Source organism: Salminus brasiliensis, chromosome 17, assembly GCF_030463535.1.
Source record: "Salminus brasiliensis chromosome 17, fSalBra1.hap2, whole genome shotgun sequence".
NCBI lineage: Eukaryota > Metazoa > Chordata > Actinopteri > Characiformes > Bryconidae > Salminus > Salminus brasiliensis.
In genome coordinates this window covers 26,638,012-26,664,097 of record NC_132894.1, presented here as the reverse complement: position 1 = coordinate 26,664,097, position 26,086 = coordinate 26,638,012, and the positions used below count along the sequence as shown (strand labels likewise).

Genomic DNA, 26,086 nt, shown 5'->3' with positions numbered 1-26,086 from the left:
CTGTCAGATCCGCGCTCAATAAACAGTAGAGGGCGGGGCTAATTATTATTCATGAGGCACTGCCCATTCCGGGGCTTCAGATTTAATGAATTATTCATGTGGACGCTAACGCCCAAACAGGTGCTTCAGTACAAATGATAGAAGAAGCAACATTTATTAATCTGGTATATTGTTTATTTATATTGAATTACAAATAATAAAAACCAAACATATTTATAACGTATACCTGGGAAACATTCACTCACAATATAATCTATATCACCAAAGTTGTATCACACTCTGCTTATCATATGGATGGAAGAGCCTGGTCATCATAACTAGACATACACAGTTTGATGTTATGCATCACAAAGTTACTTTATCGGCGTCATCATCTTAATAATAAAGACTTAACTCAAACTTAACTTAAAGTTTATATACAGTGGTATGAAAAAATTTGGGCACCCCTGATAATTTTGATGATTTTCCTTTATAAATCATTGGCTGTTCGGATCAGCAATTGCAGTTAAATATATCTAATGGCAGATGAACACAGTGATATTTGAGAAGTGAAATGAAGTTTATAGGGTTTACAGAAAGTGTGCAATAATTTTTAAAACAAACTTAGGCAGGTGCATACATTTGGGCACCCTTCTCGTTTTATTGATTTGAACATTTTAGCACTAATTATTGGAACACAAAATTTATTTCGTAAGATCATTGACCCTTGTCCTACATACATACATAATCCAATTATGAGAAGGATGTTAAGGCGGCAAATTGCAAGTTTTCTCCTTTTTACATCTTCTCTGAAGAGTGGCAACATGGGAGCCTCAAAACAACTCACAAATGACCTGAAAACAAAGATTGTTTAACATCATGGTTTAGGGGAAAGATACAAAAAGCTATCTCAGAGATTTCAGCTGTCAGTTTCCACTGTGAGGAACACAGTGAGGAAATGGAAGACCACAGGCACAGTTCTAGTTAAGGCCCGAAGTGGCAGGCCAAAAAAAATCTCAGATAAGCAGAGGTGAAGGATGGTGAGAACAGTCAAAGTCAACCCACAGACCATCTCCAAAGACCTACAACATCATCTTGCTGCAGATGGTGTCACTGTGCATCGTTCAACTATTCAGTGCACAAGAATCAATGACAAAGTTGAAGTTGCGCCGGGGCTGGATACTTCAACAAGACAATGACCCTAAACACTGCTCAAAATCTACTAATGCATTCATGCAGAGGAACAAGTACAACGTTCTGAAATGGCCATCTCAGTCCCCAGACCTGAATATTATCTGTGGTGTGATTTAAAGCGGGCTGTCCATGCTCGGAAACCATCAAACCTGACTGAACTGAAGATGTTTTGAAGAAGAATGGTCCAAAATACCTTCAACCAGACTCTCATTGGAAGCTATAGGAAGCGTTTAGAGGCTGTTATTTCTGCAAAAGGAGGATCTACTAAATATTGATGTAATTTTTGTGTCTGCCTAATTTTGTTTAAATAACTATTGCATACTTTCTGTAAATCCTATAAATTCATTTCACTTCTCAAATATCACTGTGTTCTTCTGCTATATGATATATTTAACTGATTTGAATTGCTGATCCGAACAGCCAATGATTTATAAAGGAAAATCATCAAAATTATCAGGGGTGCCCAAACCTTTTCATACCGCTGTATGGTTTTAAAGTTAATATTTGAACCGAATGTGGCCACACACTTGTCACTTTTTTATAGATGAGATTAATATCTCATTAGAGATATGATATCTCTACTGTTGTTCAATATTTCACCTGATCAAGGTCCACATGAGCAACGGGGGCTTTAACAGGAGCATGCTATATATGGATAAGCCCACTTATCTAACCATTAGGCCACAACATGCCCTCAGCACCACAAGCATGTGGTGGTGATTCCACAGTCATCCGTGGCAGAGTCTAAGGGAGCAAAATTGTCAATACCCTGTCTGGGTGGGTAGGATGCTTGTTACTCTCTTCACATCATTCAACGTGATGTTGGGCGGCATTCTGGTAGCACTGTGTGACAGGCTATGACGTAGCTAGCTAGCGGGAGAAATGGACAGAGCTAAACTGGTATGTCACCACTGTCTCACTTTGAGGAGTTCACATGGTTGTGTTGGACTTAGTCCTATGGGCAACGAGACATCAGAACGGGCTTATTTTGGGCAATGTCACACTCCTGACACAGAGACTGAATGATATGTTTGGGTTACATCAATGTTTTTTGATGTTGCAATAACAATTTATATGAGAGGGATTTAGTGACTATAAAATTGTACTTTACATGTTAGTTAACACTGCTGGACGAAATCTCATATCTTGTCATAGATTCAATAATTCATGATGTACTGAGATAACCTTTCTGATACTGAGATTTACAGGTACGTCATTGTGTGGCCTCCTCACCAATGCATTATCTTGCTGTTCCTACAGTTCACCACAAGAGCGCAGCAGTGTAGCAACTTCCCAGGGCTTTTTCAGTACTTGAAGGAGGACCTGGGGTTATTCCCAGATGAAGATTCCTCAGGTAAGCCAATTAAAGACAATTAAAAAAGGAACTAAGGAACAATTGGGCATTATTTCATTTAGTCTCAATACATTTTCATTTAATTTTATTTTAAAGGATGTTTGAATGTTTGTGTGGTTAACATGGTACCACATTTATACATACAGTTAGGTCTAAGTATTTGGACAGTGACATAATTATTATTTTGCCTCTGTACACCACTTCAGTGGATTATATAGCAATCATGTGTAGACTAGCCATTATTTACATAGTCCTTCTATTTGAGACCATCATAGTCTCAAAAGTAATAGGATAATTGACTGATCAGCAGTTTCATTGCCAGCTGTTCCAGTCACTATTTCATGTCAAATTAAGCAGATAAACAGTCCAGAGTTCATTCTGTCAGAAGAGTTAAATTTGTATCTGGTAGCTGTTCACTTGAACTCTCAATAGTTGGTCCAAAGAGGTGTTTATGCAGGTGAAGGACACCATCATTAGACTGAAAAAGGAAACAAACCCATCAGAGAGATAGCAGAAACTTCAGGCAGGGCCAAACCAACTATTTAGTACATTTGTACAAATAAGGGATGCGCTGGTGAGCTCAGTAACATGGCCTGGAAGACCACAAAGACTAAACTAAAGAAAGTGAATGCAGAATTATTTATATCATATATACTATTACATATCATTTTTATGGTAATAAAACCTCAACAACATCTAGTCAAGCCATGTACACTCGCAAGGAGGTAGACGATCAAGATAAGCCTTCATGAACTTACAAAATACAATTTTATTACTTAAATATGCAAACCACTGGACAGAAAGGCCAGCCTGCTCAGTTCTAAAACATCACCATATCATCTGTCAAACATGGTGGAGCAACTGTTAATGCATGTACATGCCAGTGGAACTGGGTGACTGGTGTTAATTGATTATATAACTGCTGATAGAAGTAGCTCGAGTAGCTAAGTTCTGATGTGGAAAGTTCTGATTCAGTCAAATGCTGCAACATTGATAGGATGGTGCTTCATAATACAGATGAATAATAGAAAGATACCCAAAGAAACCCACAAGCTTCTCAAGGCAAAGAAATTAATGGCTCAGTCAGTCACCTGACCTCATTCCAATTGAGCATTTTCACTAAAGACAAAACTAGAAAAGAAATTCCCCCAATCAAGCATGGCCTGCAAAAATCTTTACGATTGTTAGCCTGTAAAAAGGGGGACTATGTTAAAGGAATCCAAAGCAGCTATTTTTTTTTCAAATCATTAATTGTGGTAAAAAAACATTTGACATTTGCATCACTGTCCAAATATTTATGGGCCTGTCTGTATAACCAATTATGTTTACAATCTAAGGTATGTTAACCTCACAATATTTACGTAAACGCTTCATTTTAATGCTAGCCTGTAGATGTTTTGTAGTTCATTAGCTCATCTTTAAAACTCTAAATCTAAAACTTTATCTAAAATATTTGTTAAATTGATGTAAACATGAAACTAAATATAAAATATTCTATTAAATCTTACTTTATAACATTCATTTCAACCCAAAACCTAAGCCTAGTCCTAAACCTAAGCCACGTTGAGAATCAAGTTTCTACAGATAGTTTGCTAGCAATTTGAGCATCTTTAGGGGACCATCAACATAATGTGGGACCATATTAATAATCATACTGCATAATGCAATGTTAGTTTTGACTTTTTTTTTTTATTTCTTGTGGTCATCATTTTCTCCAACCCAAAAGACAATAATACACAGCATAAGTCTAAAATATCCCATGTAATAGATTACAAGTTATTTTCATTCATCATCATCATCATCAATTATTTTCAGTCCAGCACTCACTCCTTGAAGACATGGGACACTGTGATTCAGTTCAGCATGTCAAACTCATTGGGGGGGGGGCTAATCAGGAGTATATCCACCCGTCCCACCCTGCACACGTTCAAATGTAGTCAGATAGCAGGTGTAAAATGGCTGGGGAGGAGGCACATGTATATAGATACAAGTCCAAAAGAACAACCGTTCGCTTTTACAAAGAGGGGGATCTGGATGGAGAGGGTAATCATCCAAGCATGTAATACATGGAGAGCGTTCAGCTGGTCAAACAACTACATCCAAATGAATGGTGTTATATTCAGGCCCTCTAACCGACCTCCAGCCCAGCAGGAAAGAAAGTCTGCCTCTTAATCAGCATTAACTCGAGAGAACAGAACACTGACCCAAAAAAGGTCAGGTTTTTTTTATGGAAGGATGTCAGGGAAGCAGGGAGAACCTTGTTTACGAATCGCAACTTCTCTTGCATTTTGAAAGGAAGTTTACAGAAAGAGTAAAAATGACAGTATTTACAGTTGTTTTTCACATGCAGCTCAGAAGCTGAGTCAAACAAACAAACCAAAAAAAACCAAAAAAACTTGCAGCCAAAGGTTACGCTCAGCAGCGTGAAGGTGCAGCCAGGTAAGTTGCTGTACCTTTTGCGCTTCTTGGGTTCTCTCCAACACACGCACATACTGTATTCACACACCTTTATGAGCTGATTGAAAGAAGCCTAAACAGCAGCAGGTTCCCCATCTTTTCTCTACATATGTACTCTACATTTGTAGTGCCCTTTTAGATATATGCCTTTCATTTGAACATTGTGATGATAGCTTGAGAAACACTGCATGTTGATAGTTCCCACATTAAATGTACCTAGTGTCTGGAACACACTGGTAAAGAAACATTCAAGACTGGATCGAAGACCTAAGGTTTGTTATTTCTTTCTGGCCTACTGTTTCATCAGTCCAGTAGTGACAAAAGGCATAACGTGGCATGTTGTAGATGGAATATGCCAATCAAGGTGGGAAAAGTCTCTAAAAGAATGCTTCTTCAGTGACTGACGGATTGACTTCATTAAGTTAATAACATCATACAGAGACCTGGCTTACTCAATCATGGAAATCAGTGGAGGCACAAAGAAAAGTCTGCCGTTTTCAGTAGGATGGCTTTTTCAAGTAATGCAAGTGACTCTTTGAAGTGTTATTACGGTCATATTCTAGTTTCTACTGCAGTTCTGCTGGCTTCACATCAGTCCTGTGTATTTAAATCAAATGGTGGTGGTGGGGGGAGGGGCACAGTAGGCAGACCAGAGCTCTCGCAGAACATCCCTAGATTGCATTGCAAGACCTCCTTTCAGTAGTGCATCACATTTACCACCATCAATCTCCAAGCTATCTACTCAATTAGCAAAAAGAGAAAAAAAAATTATGAAACCAAGTCAAAACCAAGACAAAACTGAAATACAGGGTTAATTCTTTACACTTGTGTACAAGTACAGGCCCTAACTAATCTCCACAGGTCTTCAAATGGGAGTTTATTTGATTTGATCTTTTTTTGTTGTCTTTTACAATTATATACAATATACAGGCAGCAGATAATACATTTTCATCTGAATAAACAATCAAACAGGGAAGTCGTTAAATTAGACTATGATTCTGTGTATGATTACTGTGCAGTACTGGAAGGAAGCTTTAGAAAATCTAAAAAAAGAAAAAAAGAAAAAGACAGTTGCATCTTTAAAGCCCTCAATATGTACAGAAAAAGCCCAAAGTCCAACAAGGAGAGACAAAGAAAAATTAAGTAACAGAATGCAGTCTTTCTCCATATACACATAACATTGCTGAAAAATATTTCCAAAGCCAAAAGGAGCATCTCTGATTTGGTCACCAAACTCAAATAATGAGGCATAGTGAATAATCATTTGCAAAATCTGGTCACTGGGTGTATCTCAAGACTCAAAAGAGGAGCAGCAAGAGAGCTGGGTAAGTTTGTTAGTGATGAGATGCAATTACAAACACTAAGCTTGTCCCCAAAACTGACTTGAAACCATGCAAATGACTTGATGAAACTGTCATGGTACTGTTGCCAGCTTTAAAAAAAAAAAAAAAAAAAAAAAAAAAAAAAAAAAAGTTAGAACTGATGTGAGGTATTTAGGTTACGGTTTTCCAACTGTCTTCTGAGAAAGTGACAGACAGCCTAGGATCCACATCACACACAAGGACCTGGACATACCTACGCCACAGGCTTGATATCGAGTCACAAAAAAAAGCCCTCTCTGAATAATTAGAATTTAAATGTAAAATGAAAGAAAACTCTTCTTGCACGCTCTCTCTCTCTCTCTCTCGCGCTCCCCCCTGTAGCAGCACCCGCTGGGCAACCTCAAGATGTCGGAGAGCTTCGGTTCTACCAGTTTCGGCAAAAGGCACATCGCTTTGAAATCAGGCAATAAATTTACTACCAGCAGAAAAAAAGGCTTTCAAAATCAGAGACAAAAAAACCCCAAGAACTAGGAAATCCATTCAGTGCATGTAACTACATTCATAATGGGTTTCACATACAGTGTATGTTTACACCTACACTGACCACACCTGGTTTGGAACTGCTTCAGTGGGCCATTGTTTAGTCAATTGATATAAATTTATTTCTAATATAAGACATATCTAGACTTCCAGTTGCTGCTTCTATATTTTGAGAATTGCACCAATATACTGTGCTGTTGTGCACAGACTTGCTCAAATAACTATTTTAAATCTCTAGCAGCTTTCAATACCTTAGATTACAAAAGCATGTGTCTTCTAACACAAGCATACAGGTGGGAAAAAAAAGTAGATCATCAAATAAGGGAAGAAGTATCTAACATGAGGGTTGTGGAAAGACTGATCCATCATCTACTCAGGTCTACTTAGTTTAACATTGGGCACAATCATCTCCTCACCTAACTACACCCAGAAGTGGGGTTTCCAAGTCAACCAGAACTGCCATCTCTTCTGACAAGTCTGTAAAGAAGCTCATTGTTCACAACCCCCCCCCCCCCCCCCCAAAAAAAAAAAAAAAGGACAGCGACCAGAGTGTGATTTAAGAACTTGTCAAGCATTGATGGACTTCCATAGTGCGTCTGTCAACCAATAAGTGCACAGAGATGCTTGTTGGTGTAGCAAATGATTTTCAACAAACACTGCATATCCACCACATAGGTTCTATTTAGAGCAATGATCTGATATTCTTTATTACAGGACATACGATAAGGAGACAAGTTGACTCTCGAGAGGTAATGAAATGCCACACAATGACTTCTAAGCCCAATCACAAACTGTGATCGACTCTGGACTCTGAAATGCCAGCGAGAGTTGGACAAGGTGCAAACATTCATAGACTTTGTTGCTCAGAGTTTATATTTCAAAGCATTTTTTTCCATTAAAATAACCCAATCCATCAACAGTTAGATTAAAAACATGAAAGAAAATCAAACAAAACAGACATACAAATCAAACAAGTGCTCATACCAACAAGCTCCTCTCCAGAACAACCATGAGTGTGGTATATTCCATCTACAGACAGCTAGTGTGCCAGCTTGAGGTGTATGTATGTGTACGTGTGCACAGAGGCGAGCACCTGGGTGCGAATGAGGAACCTTAGAGCAGACAGACAGAAAGAAGCACAGACTATGAAGAGACCAAATCAGAGAGAAGGGAAGGGGGTTATTAGTAAAATAGATATGTACTGAGATGTTTCTGGTGGATGGTTCATCATTGTCATGGTAATCTTCATCATGGTCTTCATACCATCAACTCTGTGTGTATGGGGTGTGTGTGTTAGGAAGATTCCACTGCTTCCCATGCAACCCCAGGGCAGCGATGTGCAGTGATGTCACAGGGGGATCAGTCGTGGATGGGGAAGGGCGATCTTTCCCATAGTTCCCTTGGTGGGGGTCTTTAAGATCAAGAGCAACAACAAAATCACTGCCAGGACTGAGGGGGAAAGTTGTTGACCTCGGCCAGGTCTTGAACAGGCGCACCTTTGAGGGTGTATGTCAGCTTGATCCGCATTCGCAGCTGTTGCTGTAATTTGAAATAAAGAGTCAGGCATACTCAAAAATCTATTGAGGAAAACAAACAAACAAGACAAGACACCCCACCCCCTTTCTTCCATAGGCTCTTGATACAAAAACAACAGCTGTATTTAAGTTCATTTATATGGTCACTACAGCAGGCAGAAAGGGCAAAAGTGTGCACTGGGGGCCTTACCTTCTGTGGGTTTAGTACCCTGATGACCTGCGTGACGCTTCCCTGGTTGAGTGCTGGAACAATATTACTGCTGGGGGAGAGGAGCTGCAGCTGGAATGTCTGTCAAAAATAAGAACAGAAAAAACCAAGAGCATGACAACAATGAAGGACGAGAGAAAGGGACTAATGAACTTAAAGTATGATCTTTCATAGACTAAAAGAATCAAACCTTTGGTACTGCAGCCTGAAATACAAAGTCTGTCATGTCTGCCTCAGTAGAGTTGGAGGCATGGATGGTGATAACTGAAATGTTGGGGTTGGGGTTGGACCTTTCAAAGGTGAATTCAATTTTTAGGCCATTCTTGTTGTATGCAGTCATCGGAGGAATGCCTGCAAAGGAAGAAAGATATTTGGAGCATGATGACTGCTTCTGGCAGGTTTTGCTGAGTCAGTGTCTAAAGGCACCATCACTGAAACAAATGGGGCATTGCAGTGAGCTCACCTGCTGCAGTGTCATTGAAGAGGGGTTGTGAGGAGAGACCATCCAGAAGGAAAGGGGGCTGGGAGATGGGCACAGAGGGAGCGGGGGCAGGGGCTGGACCACCTATGGAGGGTGGAGGAACAGACTGGTGTGGGTGGGAATTAGGGAAACAAAGAATCATGTACCTGTCACTAGACATATCTACGCTATGACGTAGCCACATTGGTGGGGGGTGGTCAACACAGAAGGAGCAGAAAGATGGAAGTCCAACATGGATGTGGTCTTTTAACTACAGGAGCAAGGTCAGGGAAGGTGGAGTGCTGGCCTACCAGACAAAGAGAGGTCCCCCAAAAGGTCAAGTAGCTCCCCTCCAGCTGAGGCAGGTTTAGTGGGTAGAGCCGTTTGGATAACAGGCACATCATTTCCTCCAAGCAAGTCTAATAAATCATTTGCCTGCACAATATAAAAAGTTATTGGAACCCGACATTTTTGTTTGTAAACCACCTAAAAGGATTTGAATTTACATAGTCCCTTCATTTTTACAGGCTCATAAATAATCAGACCTTCCACCATGTTTGGCTTATTAACCCTTCATTTCCTCTTGCAAAAAAAGGTCTGTATCTTGTTCCAGAACTGGGAAGATTTTTTTCCCCTTGTATTGTAATCTAACCATTCTGTTCTCAACTGTTACCAGAAGCTTGTATCTTGTTGTAAAACCTCTGCATTTATGTTTATTAAGGTGTCACTTGATGATGACACACCTACCTTCTTTGAGTTATAGACATGACAGATGTTGAAGGGTTTTTTCCCCCCCCAAAGAGAGAATTAAGATTATATATTTTAGTTGTTACGAGTGGTGCTAGCCAGTTAATTTCTTACGTACCAACGTACCAAAGTGCAACATTTCTGCCATTTCAGGAGAGGTTTGTTTTTGAGTTTTGAATCCCCTTCACCCTAATGATGACATCCATCCAACCTCCGAGTTGCCAAATGCAAATTTAACTACTTAATTTGCCATGTAAGAGAACATGGCACACCTGGTTGTCCAACTACTTTTGAGCCTGTAGAAATTGAAAGGCTATGTAAAAATGAAGTCCTAAATGGTTTAAGCACTATTCTTTCCTCTCCCCCCCCCCCAAAGCTAACAACTGAGGTGATGCCTCACCTGATTTGTAGGCTGGGTAATGCTGGGTGGGTGTTTTGAATCCAGCGCAGAAGATTCTGTCTCTCCATTGGTCTGTACAATCTCTGTAGGGCCATTAGTGGCCGTTTTCTCCATAATGGGCATTCTCTCTAATAAGGCAGGCCTTAGAGATGAGAGGAGAAAGATGTTAATCAAAAAGCTACCTAGTTAGTAAGCAAACATCAGTAGGATGCTAGGAAAGCACAGTCAAGTCATCTTAATCTAATAATGATAATATCCAGCTAGGGTACACAGTAATAAAATAATAATAATAAAAATCAAGAACATGTGTATGTTATAGATACATAAATCAGAAAGCAAATTGATGTGTAGGCCTGGGTAAAAATGAAAATAAGCCAAATTACTGTTATCTGCAGGAATTCAGTGATAACATTGCAATATTAGGAAGCATCTTGTGAGCGTTACAGTACTTCATGTTTGAGCCAAATGACCTTTTATTTTAGGCATCTCCCACCTCTCCGTGGCAGAGTGATTAATTAAACGATCGAAAGTTAATTATGCAACACCACCACATTAAATAATAAATTGGTAAAATGACAGCTTCTCACAACAAGTGTGGATGTTAATGAGAAAGCAGCGTCTTCTACACATGATAACTTCAGATAACTGTCAATTACATGATGACATTAGTTAGTAATGGAACACTGAGCCCTTACCTCATGTGATCATATTTCTTGAAAAGTGCATTGTACTCCACAGCTCTTTGCTGTAACTCCACATCTATGCTGCTGCCATATATTGACACGACTTTCTTTATTCGACTGGAAAAAGTAAATGTTTTTTTTTTTTAACATGGGAACTTCACACAGTAATCCAGCAGAGTCTATACTGAATTCTTATACATTGTACTTGACAATACTACTTACTTCACACTGCTGAAACGTGTGGACAATTTCATGATGGCAGTCAGTGAATAACCTCTGGTTACAGGGGTAGACAAGTTGGAGACAAGGAGACCTTCCAAAACATCCAAAACCTCATCTTCTGTAACCTATGATCAGAGGGCAAATTTAGTTAGTATGTACACATAGCAAGATGGCAAATGAAAAGAAAAAACTTAATAGGAGCAGATTCCTTCAGATACTGCATGACAATTAGGAATTAGAAATTAACATCATAGTAATTGTCTGCAGTGTGTATACAAGTGCGGTAAATAGGACTGGAAATTGTGGATAAATTTAAAAGAAAATGCACATTTAACGGTGCAAAAACATCTGCATTGATCTACACAATACAGCTGTCCACATATGGAAAAAGTGCTATTGCCAGAAGAGTAATCCTTCACAATATTCTCTACAGGTGGGTATGTGCATATGGGCCATACACCAAGAGCACAGTACAGGCCTGAATGTTTGAATCTCTACAGGGTTCTCCTGACTGATCATCTTTATTCTATGTTAATGAACATTGTCCTGACGTAGTATCCTTAAAGATGGTAATGCTATGACCTTCATAGTTAAACTAAACTGAACATCTATAAAGCAGGACAGATTCTAGACAGACGTGTTGGACAACACTCGCCACCATCAAAACACGCACAGAGGAGCTTTTGGAAAAATTGTGTCCCGTGGGCTTGAGAAAATGGAAGCAAATGAGGGAGAATCAGAGAGCAAGTGATGTAGAATTACCTGGATGGGTTCCTCCTCCTCACACTGGCCTGAGACCAGCAAGTCTCCGTATTCCCCTATACACCAGGACGCCACCTGCACCAGAGGTTGCTGTAGGAAAAGTCAAATGAAATACATTAATGTCCAAGACACCACAAGATCTAGCACTTCTTCCTGAGGTGATTGCATGAAAAAACACCCAAAAAAACCCACACACGTTAAATAAACGGGGAGGGAGAGGGTTCACCTGTGAGATGTCATCCAGAAGGGCTTTGTAGAGCCTCTGTACAGTGTATGCATGCATCTCCACACTGTTTGTGATGAGTTGGATGAGGTTTGGAACAGAGTCATCTCTGACATAACTCCCCGCCTACAATGACCAAAAAGTGTTCATATGTATCAGCAATTAAAAAAAAATTTAAAATGTACAGGAGTCACTATTCATAAAAGAGCTGTTGTCAGAACTGATGAACTCATCTGCTTTTGTTTTCAGTCAATGGATCACTCATCGTAATCATCATTCAACAGCAAGCAATGCAAACATTACTATAACATCTGCATTCTGATTTACTATGAAGACTTATACGAGAACAGCATGGCCTACAAGCAATGTGATTAATATATATATATATTTACCGTTGTTAACACCCTCATTATGGTGTCTATGTGCCATCTTTTGGAGGGTGCATACCTGGCAAAGGACAAAGGCATAATTTAAATACACATACCATGTAAGCGGCCTACAAAAAAAGTTTTTTTTTTTTTGTTTTTTTTTTTTGTTTTTAAGTGATGCTGTCAGAAATGAAGGTGTCAACAGCGTCATACTCTGACGATGGATCACTTATTTCATCATCACTCAGCATCTAAATCACTCACTTATTTTAACATTGACCTGTAAACAGTGAGGAGGAGCTTTATAAATCAACTAGGTAATTGGTTACTTGTATTTTTGTTGCTCAAGGTACTTCCAACCAATAGTGCCATTTTGTGTAATAAGTAAACCTTCCTCATTAGCTTCAGCTTCCACTGCAACGCAAAAGTATGTTTGTGCTTTAGAAGACGTATGGGGAAATGCATTTTAGGCTGTGTTCACACAACGCTTTTTGGACATGCACGAAACGCACAATAAATACACAATGCTGGTTTGAGGGTGGATATTGATGCGTGCAAGTCATTCAAACATGAAAGCTCAAGCGACAACTGCAAGCGGATGCCGATCTCTTCATCAAATGCAGCAAAAAAGATGCATGTTTTAAACAAAGTCACTTGACGCCTTGTTGTACCTTTATGGTTGGATATGTGGCTCAGTATGCAAGCTGACAATCAATTAGTTACTTCTTAATTTAGTTTAAGATTCCCATGACCCCTCCCCCAGAGTCTGCTAATGGGATATGCTGGTGTCTGCTGCCCATCAACATTGTTCTCACTGTAATTAATGACAAGTGGTGCATTTGTATGCATACAAAAACACCTGTATGAACAAGGCCTTAAAACATTTTGAAAACAAAAAGAACTTCGAACACATTAAAAGTCTCTCACGTTGTGGTTCTTTTGAGCACAGCAGGAGGACTAAACAAACTTGGACTTACTTCTCAGCAGCCAGGAAGACCCCTGATGCACAGTCAGCTTTGAACTCTGGGTCACAGGAGTCCAAGAAATACAGCAGCTCCTTCATCATGCCTCGGATGTTATTGCCATTTACCAGGGCAAAGCTCAGCTCCATTGCACGTCTGTAGAGAAGGACAGACCATAGTTGGTCTTTCATAACCGTGCCGTTCATAGTCAAAATGAGACTATAAAAAAAAAAAAAAACTAAAAAATACTGCTGATGAATTACCTTTTAATGGAGACATCCAGGTCTTTCAAACAGTCCACAATGGTGCTCCGATGCCTCTGCACTGCATTGTGGTCTGTCTGCACAGTTTTCAATAAGGACGTAAGAGCCACATATCTGTAGAAGGAATGAAGAAACACAAAGCTTTATGATGCAAAAAGCTTATTCTGTTTACTTCCAATTATTTAAAAGTGGCTTTCAGGTACTGCTGTCAAGGATTAATCTAGCCAATGAATAAGCATGGGGAAATCATGAGGTGAACACCTTAACCAATGCACCATTTAATACGTGGAATTTATATATGAGAGACAACTCATCCTTTACATCTATTTCTGTGCCGAATAATCTTTTTTCAATTCTCTATGAAAACAAAATGGCTACCTGATGTTTTTGTCATTGTTCAGAAGAAAGCGTCCCAGGATATTAATGGCTAATACCTGCAACAGTAAATTTATATTTGAAGAACACACAAAAGATCAAAATTTCAAAATCACTTTTAATATTAATACTTAATTATTTTGGTACACAACATCTAAGCATGTTTTTTAATAATTTAAAGATATCCAATGACATCAAGATATTTCAATTACATTAATTTTATAATTACATCTTTTCATGTTATAAAATATTATACCGTAAATCTCAGTGTTACTACTAACTTTTTAGTTTGCTGCTCAAACTGTAGTGCACTGCACTCACCCTTAATCCACTCTCTGATTTGATGTCCATAATGGTAAGAACGGTTTCATACAGGATTGCATTGCCTACATTTTTACTTGTTTCTGTGTTTGTCGCAACCTACAGGAAACAAAAAATCTGTATGTTTAATGGCTCAATTGCAAAAAAACAAAAAACAATTATATATGAACTCCGATCTATTTAAAATGTTTCACCTGTGCAAGAATGTCATTCATAGCTTCACTAGAATCGTCGTCACTCTTTCCAAGAATTCTTAGTAGCCTCAATATCCGCACCTGATATAAATTCAATAGACAGTGTGAAATTGTGTCTTGGGGATTTAGGATACAGGAAATAATTATCAACCCAGGATACAAAGGTACATTTATACAAATATCGAGATAGGAGCAGCATAAGAAAGGGGAAAAATACCTGCAGAAAGGGGTCACTGATGCCAGACACATCATGCTCAGGAGAGTAACCAGACATGATGAGGTTCTTCAGGATTCTCACCAATTGTGGAACCAACTAGAAAAAAAGTAAATAAATAAATATATAAAAAAAACAAGACTATCCAGGGAGTATAACAATGCATTAAAAATAAAACAAAAGAAAAGTTACACATAGCAAAGAAAAATGAGTAAAATAGGGGGTAAACTGTAAACTCAATGGGGTGGCAATCATCTTACAATAGTCTTTTTCCCAGCTCATTGGGTTAAGACAGCATTACCCAATCATAAAGCTGGAGAATTACCTACACTGCTCAGTGTTTCCCTGTTCCCAACACACCTGAATCAACTCAATATCTGTGATCAGCTGAAAGGGAGGTTTTTGCAGCAAAAACACAAGGATGTCCAGTGTAGGTGTACTCCAGCTCTGGGACTGGGAACAACTGTTAGAATGTTCACAGTGAATCAAATGAATGGTCATTAAAATATTTCTAAAAGGATTTACGCTAATTCATTAAGTTTCAGTTATCATCAATAGCCAAGATTCCACTTGCATTCAATCCCATGTTAGTTGTAGCTAAAAGCCTAATTTCACATGTGCTTATGAGGTAATCATATTAAAATTAGTCTTTCCACAAACCAATTGTTTTCAAATAAATGACAATTAAAATTAGTCTAATGGTGAGCGCTGGACTACTGAAAAATGTATGCAAATTATACAATCTTGTGATGACATTCAGAACCAAAACCAACAGGTGAAACAACAAATAACTTTGAAAAAGAAAAGAAAAATACTTTGAAACCAAGTAGTGAGAACTACATCTACAGTAACCACGGTGAAGTGAGTTTCTTTAAGAGCATGCACCAGCTATGAAACCAGAATGTCCTCTTACCTTTTCATTCTAACACAATGCAGGAATTGTAACAGACAAATGACAGAAAAAATATGAAGTAGATGTTAGGGGGGGGAACTAGAAGAGAGAGAGTTCACTTTCAGAGAAGAGCTTAAAATAAATGTTACGATCATGAGTATGAGAGGTGGGTGTGCTGGCACAGCTTAGGTTGAGGGAGAGCATAGCAATAGATACAGAGAATAGGAGAGGAGGAGGAGCGCCCATATTCACCTCCAACAAAAAATACCAGTGGTAAACACAGTGCAGGCATCAAAAAGAGCATCTACTAATTAAGTCAAACATACAGTAACAATACTACAGCAATGAGGCAAAAGTTAATACCCCTATCCCACGCCATAAAATCATGACTGCTGAGGATGGCCACGTACTTTTCTAAAGTGAGTAAGCATGTCCGGACTTCGTTCACACATTTCGGTGAGTAGGACAACAGATGTGTGGAGAACTCCTGCCAAAAAGAATTAAACATACAATTAGAGAAAGTTCTGTTTTTGATGCCAGGAACAAAAAACAAACAAACATGTAAACAAACAAAGACTGAAATGCTGCACTGACGTTCAGAAATCCAAAAGCCAAAATGACATACAAGATCATAATGTACAAGAAGACTTCATCCCTCACCATGATTTTTTTCACTGAGCAGGTTTTTCGTTGCTGGCAGAAACATCTCCATCAACTCCGGCACCTTGCGAATAACATGAACTGCACACAATGCTGCCTGTGGGAAGAAATTCATCTCACTTACTAGAAATTCACACATTCAGAAATTTAAACAGAAAATACTCAATGCCCCTCAGCAGGCTGGAGATGGGTAAAATACCTTTTTCCTCAAGTAGGAGTTTGATGTTTTGAGGAGCTTCTCTACTTCCCCAGCCAGGTCACGACACATTTCAGATGAACCCATGCATCCAAGAGTGCACAAGGCCAGCCCTTGAACATACTGCGTACTGTGATTCAGATCACTGCAATTGATAGAAAAGGGCAAAATGAGAAAACTAGAAAGCCAGGTCAGAAACAAAGATAACACTATGTTAAAGGTTACAAAACCCATGTTTTCGATGTGCAGATGTGAAGTGAGAGTTAGGTAGGGGTGAGGTAATGCAAAGAGACAGTTGTTGACAAAAAAAGGTACTGGGCGCCTGTGTCAGGGCTTTATAGAGCAGGCTAGCAGAAGAGTGATTACTGCATTAACCTAGGACAATCTGCACTTCATGCCCTCAACCCACTCTTCATGTCTTATGTAAAAACTCCACTAATCAGACAGCTAACTGCATCTGACGAGAACAATTGAACAAGTCACATTGTCGCCACTTTCTTACTTCTTAATGCAGTTTGTCATTAGTAGATGTACATCCTGCCTCTCATCCAACAGCAACATGGCCCCCAAGTAGCCTATTCGCTTGTCTGTGAACTTCTGTGATGCAATCAGCTTTAGGCACTCCAACTGAAAAAATCAGATTTGACACATCACAAATGGCAAAACTCAATAAGACAGCAAATAATGCCCTTCAGCAATCCCACTAGAAATGAAAGTATAAAATAATTAGTGGACCATTTGATTTACCTGCCCAAAATGTGCTGGGTATCCCAACATGTGCATATAAAGCAGCTTTGCCACATTTCTACAGCGGTATGTATTGTCTTCTTCTCTGAAGGATGACCTGATGGCAGCACACTCTTTCTGGATCATCTCTCGCTCCTCTGCCTGGGTCCGAGCCGTCCGGATGGTCCGGATCAGCTCCCGCAGTCTGATCGGAGCTGGCATCCTCTGCAAAAAAGACACAATGTCAGCCAGCAAGCCACTGAAGTAGTAACACTGGGCACACTTACAAAGATAAACGAGAGCTAACTCTACAGCGTCAGCAGACACAGACTGCAGCTGCAAAGTCCAGCAATCAAAAACCAGGGAGGGGAGAGAGAAAAAAAAAAAAAAAAAAAAAAAAAAAAAAAAAAACACAACTTTAAAATGTTAAATATTTTAAATAAATAAATAAATAAATAAATAAATAAATTCAAAAGAACTTGGGTTTTCAGCGAGATACTTTTCTAGACTAACCTACACCTTAAGCCAAAATATAGTACCAGACTTCTACACAGAATTGGGCTTTCAGTCCAGAGCCTGTACTTGGCATATAAGAACACCTGAGCCGACAGAATCATATCAACTATGGTAAGGACGAGATAAAGACGAAAATGTTCTGGGGTTTCCGCATAGTACAGCAGCCTTAGCACTGGCTTAATCATCAGAATATTACCGGTTTGTTGCCAGGGATTCCTCTTCACAATCATTCGGCTGACTTAGGACATTCAGAAATTAGCCTTTCCCAAGCGTTAAGTCACCCAATGACGTCACGTTCGAAGCAGTTCAAAAACGATGACTCCTATGACTCAGGGTAAAGGCATAATAGCCTTCATCCTCCCAGTGATGGTGCCACTGTGTAATATAAGTCCTAGCTCCACCATCCATGCCCTTTGATCCAATGCAAATTGCTAATTTTGAAATTACTAGCCCTTTGAAATTTAATGCCAACTGCTAATTTCAGTTTAACAAATTCACCTTAGTAGTTTAAATGGAATAGGTATCTCCTGTTTTACATTTCTTGTATGCATGATTTAAAGGGGCCAGGAAGGTAGTTCCATCCATCTGCATCCAATAAAATGTTTAAACATTGGTTAAAAGTAGAATTAAATGGATAACTCTGCTCTTTTTTGTCCTTATTCTAATGACCACGAGGAAGTGACAAGTGTAAGTGCCACAAACTTACATCTCTATTACATATAAACAGCATTTTTAGATGTGTACTGTTTCACTACAGAACCTGATTTAATGATTTCGAAAGTACTAGAAGCCGAACATAAATTACTTACTTGCTGCATTCACAACAAAAAACAAGTTCTTCCTTCAACAAATGGCAATTTCCAAGCTCAGCATGCCACAGCAAGTCCCTGATCTGTACCCAGAGGTCTCACTGTAGAGTTCTGAATATCATTAAATATCTCAATAGGAGCACAGCAATTTATGACTGACTAATGCTTTACACAGACTATACTTTTGCTGAAATATGCAGGAAGAAAGCAAAAAGGCAAAGATTAGCATGATCACACAGCATGATCAACAGCTGTGATGGATAACAGTAAAACCGCATGTGAAATTCCATTCCTTTTTCATGAGCCTTCAGAGGCATGCACTAAGGTTTCAGTATGCTGGAGTCTGATTAAAAATTAAAGAAGCACATGCGTAGTGGTAAGATTACATTCTCATCTATTTACACTCAGCTGGGTAGAGTGGGTATTATCGGCGACCTGTTTCTCAAACATTCGATATGAACCAAGCCTAGGCACACCAGAGACCAGCGGAATTCCTGCTGCACAAGAACAAGGAAACGGACAGGCTGATTTTTTTTTAGGAGTTTAATCTCACAGTGGGCCATTAACACAGGTCTCAAAAGCACTGATGTGTGATGATATTTTGAGACAAATGTTATGCTAGAACAAATAAAAGACTGGACAGCAGACTAGACATCTGGTCATGTAATAAGTGACCAGTCTAAAACAACTGCCTTTTTGTTACCTAACAAGGACTGTGCATACATTCAGAAGCTCATTTACCTGTCGCCCATTTGCAAGGTGTGCAGCACAGCAAACGGAAGCTAGTGTAGGATAGACTACCAGCCAGCTGTACTAAAATACAGATTAGGCTCCATCTTGAGCTCAAACTGAAGGTAGCCTACATGTGGCTTGAGTACCGAGGCCACAATACAGACTACAAAGTGGGATAGATGGCTCATGTAACTAAGCTCTTAGCTGTAAGCAGGGGATCTGGATTAAGAGTCAATTCTCTACAAATATGTTATGTATCGGAGACGGATAAGAAATTTGAATGTGTGCGCGCGCACACACACACACACACACACACACACACACACACACACACACACACACATAGCTGAGGGGACAGGAAATGACTCACAGCTAGCAGCGGCTGAAAGGATTATATTTAACGTGTCTTTCTGATTCTGACTTCGACATCAGAAAGCACAACAGCTTTTACAGAGTGACCAGCACGTTCCATTAACCGAGGGACAGAGTATGCCCAAGCACTGGAGCTGGCACCAGAATGAGTCCTGAGAACCTCAAGAGTCTTGAGAGTCCTTTGTTTATCACACCAATAGGCCGGGTGAGAGCATGCATTAATCACAACTGTCACACCAGGGGATCCATCAGACACAACAGCACAAAACATGCACAGAACATTTATTTCCCCTGCCTACCTACATGAGGAGAAAAGACAGGCTCCATGACTTGCCGTCACAGATAAACAACATTCTTTTATCTGTAAGCATGCAGCACATAATTAAGCTGCTACAGCAGGAGAGAAACTACAGTGATTACTTGCTGAACAAAGACATTTTCAGCATCTTACTCCCTCTCAGCATAACTGATGTTGCAGGGGAAAAATGAGTTTGCTCAATGGACAGTGTATAAGAAAACACCACTGAATGAGCACAGCAGAGTTTCTATTTAAGGCAGCTAAAGAATATTCAACCTGCCACAAGAACTAGATATGTCCACCTTACAAAAACAAGACAAACTCCAACTCAATCAGGACAGTAGAAAGGCTCATCAGCTGTACTTTGCTAAAGCTTCTCTGCCACACACACACACACACACACACACACACACACACACACACACACACACACACTAAGATCAAAGGCATTGGGACACCTATAGGTCACAGATACAGGAGCTTTTTTGACATCCCATTCTAGATCCATGGGCATTAATATGGAGCTGGTCCCCCTTTTGCACCTATAACAGCTTCCACTGCTGGAAAGGCTTTCCACAAGATTATGGTGTATCTGGAAAGTTTTGCCCACTCATCCAGAAGAACATTTATGAGGTCAGACACTGGCGATGGACTAGATGGCTTTGCTCGCAATTTTAAAAAACACCACACAACCCTATAGCATTATCCTTTCTCCGCCAAATTTTATAGTTGGCACAACACAGTCAGGCAGATAACATGCTCCTAGCATTTGCCAAACCCACACTCACTGCCAGATGCAGGTAGAGAAGCATTTACACCACTCTATGACACATGGCATTGTGCGTGGTGATGCATGGCTTGCATGCAGCTGCTCTGCCATTAAAACCCATGCCATTAAGCTCCTGGTGTTAATGTAAACGCCAAAATAGGTTTGGAACTCTGCAGTTACTTTGCAACTTTACGTAGTCTGCCACTTCACTAATGTGTTTAAAGGCAGACTGCATGGCTAGGAGCTTGATTTTATACACCTGTGGCAATGTGATTGAATGAGACATCTAATTTCGGTGATCAAAAGGTACTGGGACACGTGTTCATATAATGTACATTACAGCAGACACAAAGCATGCTGGCAAGATTATAGTCAACACCTCTAACCCTGGACATCACCTCTACTGACCACATCTTTAGGTGGAAGACTCAGGACCATCAAAACCAGTACAACTACAAATGCTAACTAGGTGTAGCGTGCACCAATCTCAGTGGACCCTTGTACATGTACTTGTCAAGTCACAAATGAAACTCCCCAAAACAAATTTCTTGTCTGTAATAGGTCATTTGTTATTTGAAGATAATTAATTCAGTTTTAAAGTTAGACTTGCCAATAAATGAGCTCCCAAAAGGCGCAGCCATCTAAACACTGGCCCAATTGCTGGGAAATCACTAGTTCACAAGGGGTTCTGGCCTGGCAGAATGGTACTCCATATGGGCTGGTAATCCATAGCCTAGTGCTGGATTGTGCAAACAAGGCAAAAAAACTAAACAAAAACATCATTACTTTAGACTAACAGCAGCAACAGCAACCAAACGGAGAGCATTAGAACAACAAAGATCATGTAGACGTTTTACTCCATCATCAAATGAAACATCCATGTTGCAAGTTTCCATTTCATTGATATCACAGAAAGCAATTTCTTACTTAAACTAAACATCCAAACCCAGACAGATGCAGAGTTATTTACTCCACAGTCAGTGATGACAAAGCTAAGTGACGCAAATGCACTTAAAGTTCTGAGTTCCACACTGTCAATTTGGTGACCTAGCTGCTATGCAACGTTTCCCCCATTCATAGATTTGTCTTAAAACTCATTTACAAGAGCAAATAACACCCTTTGAAAAATCCTTCAGGAAGAAAATTCCTGAAAATTGTCCTCAAAAGCAAGGCACACAAGTGGAGGGAAGGGGGAAAAAAAAAAACACCAGCTGATGACCCCAATGGCATTTTTAAATGAAATGTCAAGATGGTTTGCGTGTAATAGCAAAGAAAGAGAACCTTAGAGTCAATAAGTCCAGGCTGCAGTGATAAAGTAAGAATTCAGCGATCAAAGCAGAATGGGAGGTCACAGCACTCTGCATTCCTTAAAACCAGGAGCCGTTTTTCCTCATCCACTGCTGAGGCCTTCGTTTAGGGGGAAGGAAAAAAAAAAAAGAAAGAAAGAAAGAGCCTGTAAACATCCTGGGGGCAAAGGTAGAAACCAATAAAAACATTTAATTGACAAATCAAACAAGTGGAAATTCATATGTTGTCCCAAACACCAAATGAACACCACACAGTAGATACACTGGGTGACCAAGAAATTTTATACTCTGCAGCAGCAGGAAAACAACAGCTCAAAGGCTATTTTCACCAAAGTCAAGATTTGTACGGCCTTGCCGCCAGTCTCAGGACAAAGTGCACTGTTCCACTGTAGGTTGCTGGTCCCAGGAATTTCATACTATAGCCTTTAGGTTATTTGGTCAAAGTTTAAAAAAAAAAAAAAGAAAAAAGAAAAAGAGAGAGAGAAGTAATCAGGGGTTGCTGAGTTGTGAGGCTGTCTAAGCCTTGGCTGCCGATCCCAAGTGGTGCCAAAGCCATCCGTGGAGAAAGCAGTCCCAGAACGCACAGTCGGCCTAATATGCAGTGGTCAGCTTCAGGAGCTTCAAGAACATGCCATCTTTAATCCTTCCAGCACTGGTGGCATTGTGTGATGGAGAGTCCTAGCTATTGGTTAAGAACTGGAAATGACTAAAAATAGGATATAAAACTTTTTTTTTTATTATAAAGTTAACAGAACGGGAATAGGTATATTAAGTGATGTTCAGCTTTAATTGGAGGTTCTGTGTACACAATGTTATAGCAACATGATTAATACCACAACTGATTTAAACTGCACAAAAAAAGGAGCTGTGCCAATCTACCTATCTGAAATTGATTCCCTTTAAAGATACTACACATATTTCCCAAAAACATTTTAACAGCAGACAGAGCAGTTTGGTGCACAGAAATGTACAGATCTGATTCATACTCAAAACAAGTGAAAGTTATGAAAGGCATGTTCATTTATTTAAGCAATAAATAAATAAAAACATTTTCATTTGGCTACTATTTTTTGGTGTAATGTACCCAGCGAGAATAGAGCTAAAAGTGTCCATAAGCTTCATTTCCTTCCATTTTGTATTTGTCCTTGAGGGCCACTTACAACCCTTACATGTCTTTATTTTCCAAAAGAAAGGAATAATTACTTTTTACAAGACCATTTCCCAACCCTCTTTATTCTTTAGAACAATGCTGAGAACTGCAACATAAATGGACAGGGCTAACCTGAGGTAGGCTGAAAACCTGCAGTAGACTGCCACAAAACATTATGTCAAGTATCAGGCAGTGCACTCGTAACCATTTCATGTAATAACTTTGAGAGACTATCTTTAGCTCTATTAAATGCATCTGGTTCTTACTGCAGTCAATGTAAACTCTACAATATTTCAAATCAAGTCGCTCTGAATGACTGTTTACACATTAACAGTGAAAACCCACATCTCCCCTGGATGGAGAACCAGTTTCCAAACCTGAAAATAATGAGAATGTCAGACTTCATTCCCACAGTCATAAAACACAGGTGAGTATCTGAATTAAGAGACTGGGAAAAGAAGTGAATTAGGGGAGCATCGATGCATCTTTGCTCTCATCAGGATTTTTATCATCATTCACCAAAGCAGTCTACCTTTGCCTCAAGAGAATTGGCTCGGTCAGATGGAGGACGAGCCTAGCAACCAGACGAGGAACAAAAACAACCAAAGTCTCCACAGGGAACGGACCTAGTGACACATTCAGTACTGGCCCATTCAACACCAATATAGGCCAAGCAAGAATGCCACCACCACATCAACATTAATGGGAGAACTCCTCACTACATTCAAAAGCTCCAGAAAACTTTAAGACACTTTTCTCCTCATGTTGTGGTAATTTTTTTTAATCAAATAATCTAACAGGCACACATCCCGGAAACCTTAAGGGTTTTCTCCAAGCTTTCTCCTTTCTATAATACAAGTCTTACTGAATTACAGAGCACGTTAACGCTTCCTTAACACATCAGTTTGTCTGAGGTTTTACTACACGACACACAAGGGAAAACACAACATGCAAACCTGTACAACCATGAATGAAAGAACTGCAAAGAGGGTTGGCTTTTTTTTTTAACACACAAAATGGCTTGACCCAAGTACACATTCGTACGTGAGGGTGACAACTTCCTCTATCCAGTCCTGCTTACACAAACCTATCCCATTAAGCAGAAACCACCAAATGTGCAGATCATCTGTGAAAACGAGCTAACTACGTTACGTGATACCCATATGCACTGCCCATGATCGAGCCTTTAGCTAGCTATCTACCACTACATACAAATATTACACGTCCTAGCTACCAAAATCTGTAGGCTACTAACAGACCCGACCTAGCCAGTAACGCAGCTAGCTAGCCAACACTTCCCTGCAGCTTGTCACTGCGATCCCTACCTGCTGTACAGTGGCAAACTGGCTTCGGAAATCACATTCAGGCGAGCACATTCATCTCATCTCATGATGAAAATGTATTCCTTGTAGAATTTCTTGCCAATGGTGCAAAATGATGTCTCGGCAGATTTGGCTCAGTGAGGGAGGCCGCAGCACAGGCTCCACATCAGACTGCTCACTCCGCCAGCTCGAAAGACTAGACAGCCAAGTTACTTTAACAAGCCCCGTTCAATCCACAGTTCATTTTCTCACCGCCAATTCCTTTACAACGCCGGTGAACTAATGGTTCAATCAGCTGCGCGTTTCCTACTAGTCACGGGTGCACTAGCCTTTCAAATAGCAAGGCCTCAACTAAGCATCGGTTCGGCTACGGATTAACGTTAGCCAGCGAACTGTCTGTCTGTCTATCTATCTGATCCGGATGAGACCTGCACTAGAGCAAAGGAAGAGGCGAGCTTGAAGATCTAGCTAGCTACAGCTAGCTACACTACTACACGGACATGGTTAGCTAAGATAGCTAAACGTATGAATGCATGTAGTTGAGCGCAAGCTAGTTAGCTAGCTAGGTTTGGCAGTATGGACACGCCTGGTCTCCAATCAGTCGCTGATGGCTAACCTGCTCTCAATGCACACGGTGCTACGCAACCTAGCTAATGATGTAGCGGAATAACGCTACGGTTTAGCTCAGCAAGCACGCAAGTAATAGTGTGAATGACAGAACCAAGGTTCACATTGCCATCAGCAGTCGACTGAGGTAGTAACTCGCAAGCAAGCAGGCTAGCTAGCTAGCTAACGCTGCCGAGCTCTGTTAGCTGAGCGTTACTCGCTTGCTCCACTTCCCGACCCCCCTTACTCAGCCTTTACAGCTCCGGACAGCGGTAAAACGGGAATCGTTTCGAAACCGCCAAACGCACCCCGACCTCACTAACCGTCAAACGAGTTGTTTATTGCTGCGGTTTCAACACGTACCGTACTCACCAGCCGTAATGACACCAGAAAACAACTGGAATCTTCTCTGTTGGCGACGGAGGGAGGAACGGACCAGACATTCAAAATGGCGTCGGCCCTAGCCTCAGCACTTCTACTGCAGGCGGAAGGTTACTAGCGAATAATCTCTCAAACTTCAAGGTGGACACAGCGCGGTGCAGAAAGGACAGCAGAGAATCACGCACACACTGCAGACACTTCGTTTTTATGTGCCTTAAACTGACATGCAAAAACAGTTATTGTCTTAATATGTCAGACTTTAGCTTATGGAGTGCATTTAGTGTCTGTTACGACGTGATTACAATAGTGTCACAAGCCAGGAAGCTATAGCTAGCCACCTGTCCATCACACAACTCGGGTGTTTTATGGCCGTAGATAACTCTAACCGGTTAAAACTGTACAGGTTTTAACCGGTGCACAGTTTTGTCATGTTTACGTCTTTGACCTAAGGTAACAACGGGGAAGAACGAGCGCAGCGTTGCTTTATTTACAACAACATTTCTGCTACGTGTCAGTTCGGCGGAGGACTAACACATGCTGTAAGGGCGGTACTGCGGCCTGCACCTA

At 40.2% G+C, this 26,086-nt stretch overlaps 1 protein-coding gene across 1 annotated transcript; it reads right to left on the bottom strand.

Annotated features, from left to right (window-relative positions):
* Positions 1-7,371: 7,371 nt before the first annotated feature.
* On the bottom strand, positions 7,372-25,586 carry ap1g1 (adaptor related protein complex 1 subunit gamma 1). The gene is made up of 23 exons (XM_072660091.1): positions 25,511-25,586; positions 17,279-17,482; positions 17,034-17,158; positions 16,535-16,676; positions 16,336-16,432; positions 16,086-16,162; positions 14,787-14,882; positions 14,570-14,650; positions 14,376-14,474; positions 14,058-14,113; positions 13,680-13,793; positions 13,432-13,572; positions 12,479-12,533; positions 12,090-12,212; positions 11,864-11,953; positions 11,102-11,226; positions 10,892-10,996; positions 10,197-10,338; positions 9,361-9,484; positions 9,053-9,154; positions 8,780-8,940; positions 8,572-8,670; positions 7,372-8,385 (listed from the first exon to the last, which is right to left on the bottom strand). Exons 2-23 carry the CDS (start codon positions 17,477-17,479, stop codon positions 8,284-8,286), a joined length of 2,457 nt encoding a protein of 818 aa, XP_072516192.1. The 5' UTR covers positions 17,480-17,482; positions 25,511-25,586; the 3' UTR covers positions 7,372-8,283.
* Between the last annotated feature and the right edge of the window lie 500 nt (positions 25,587-26,086).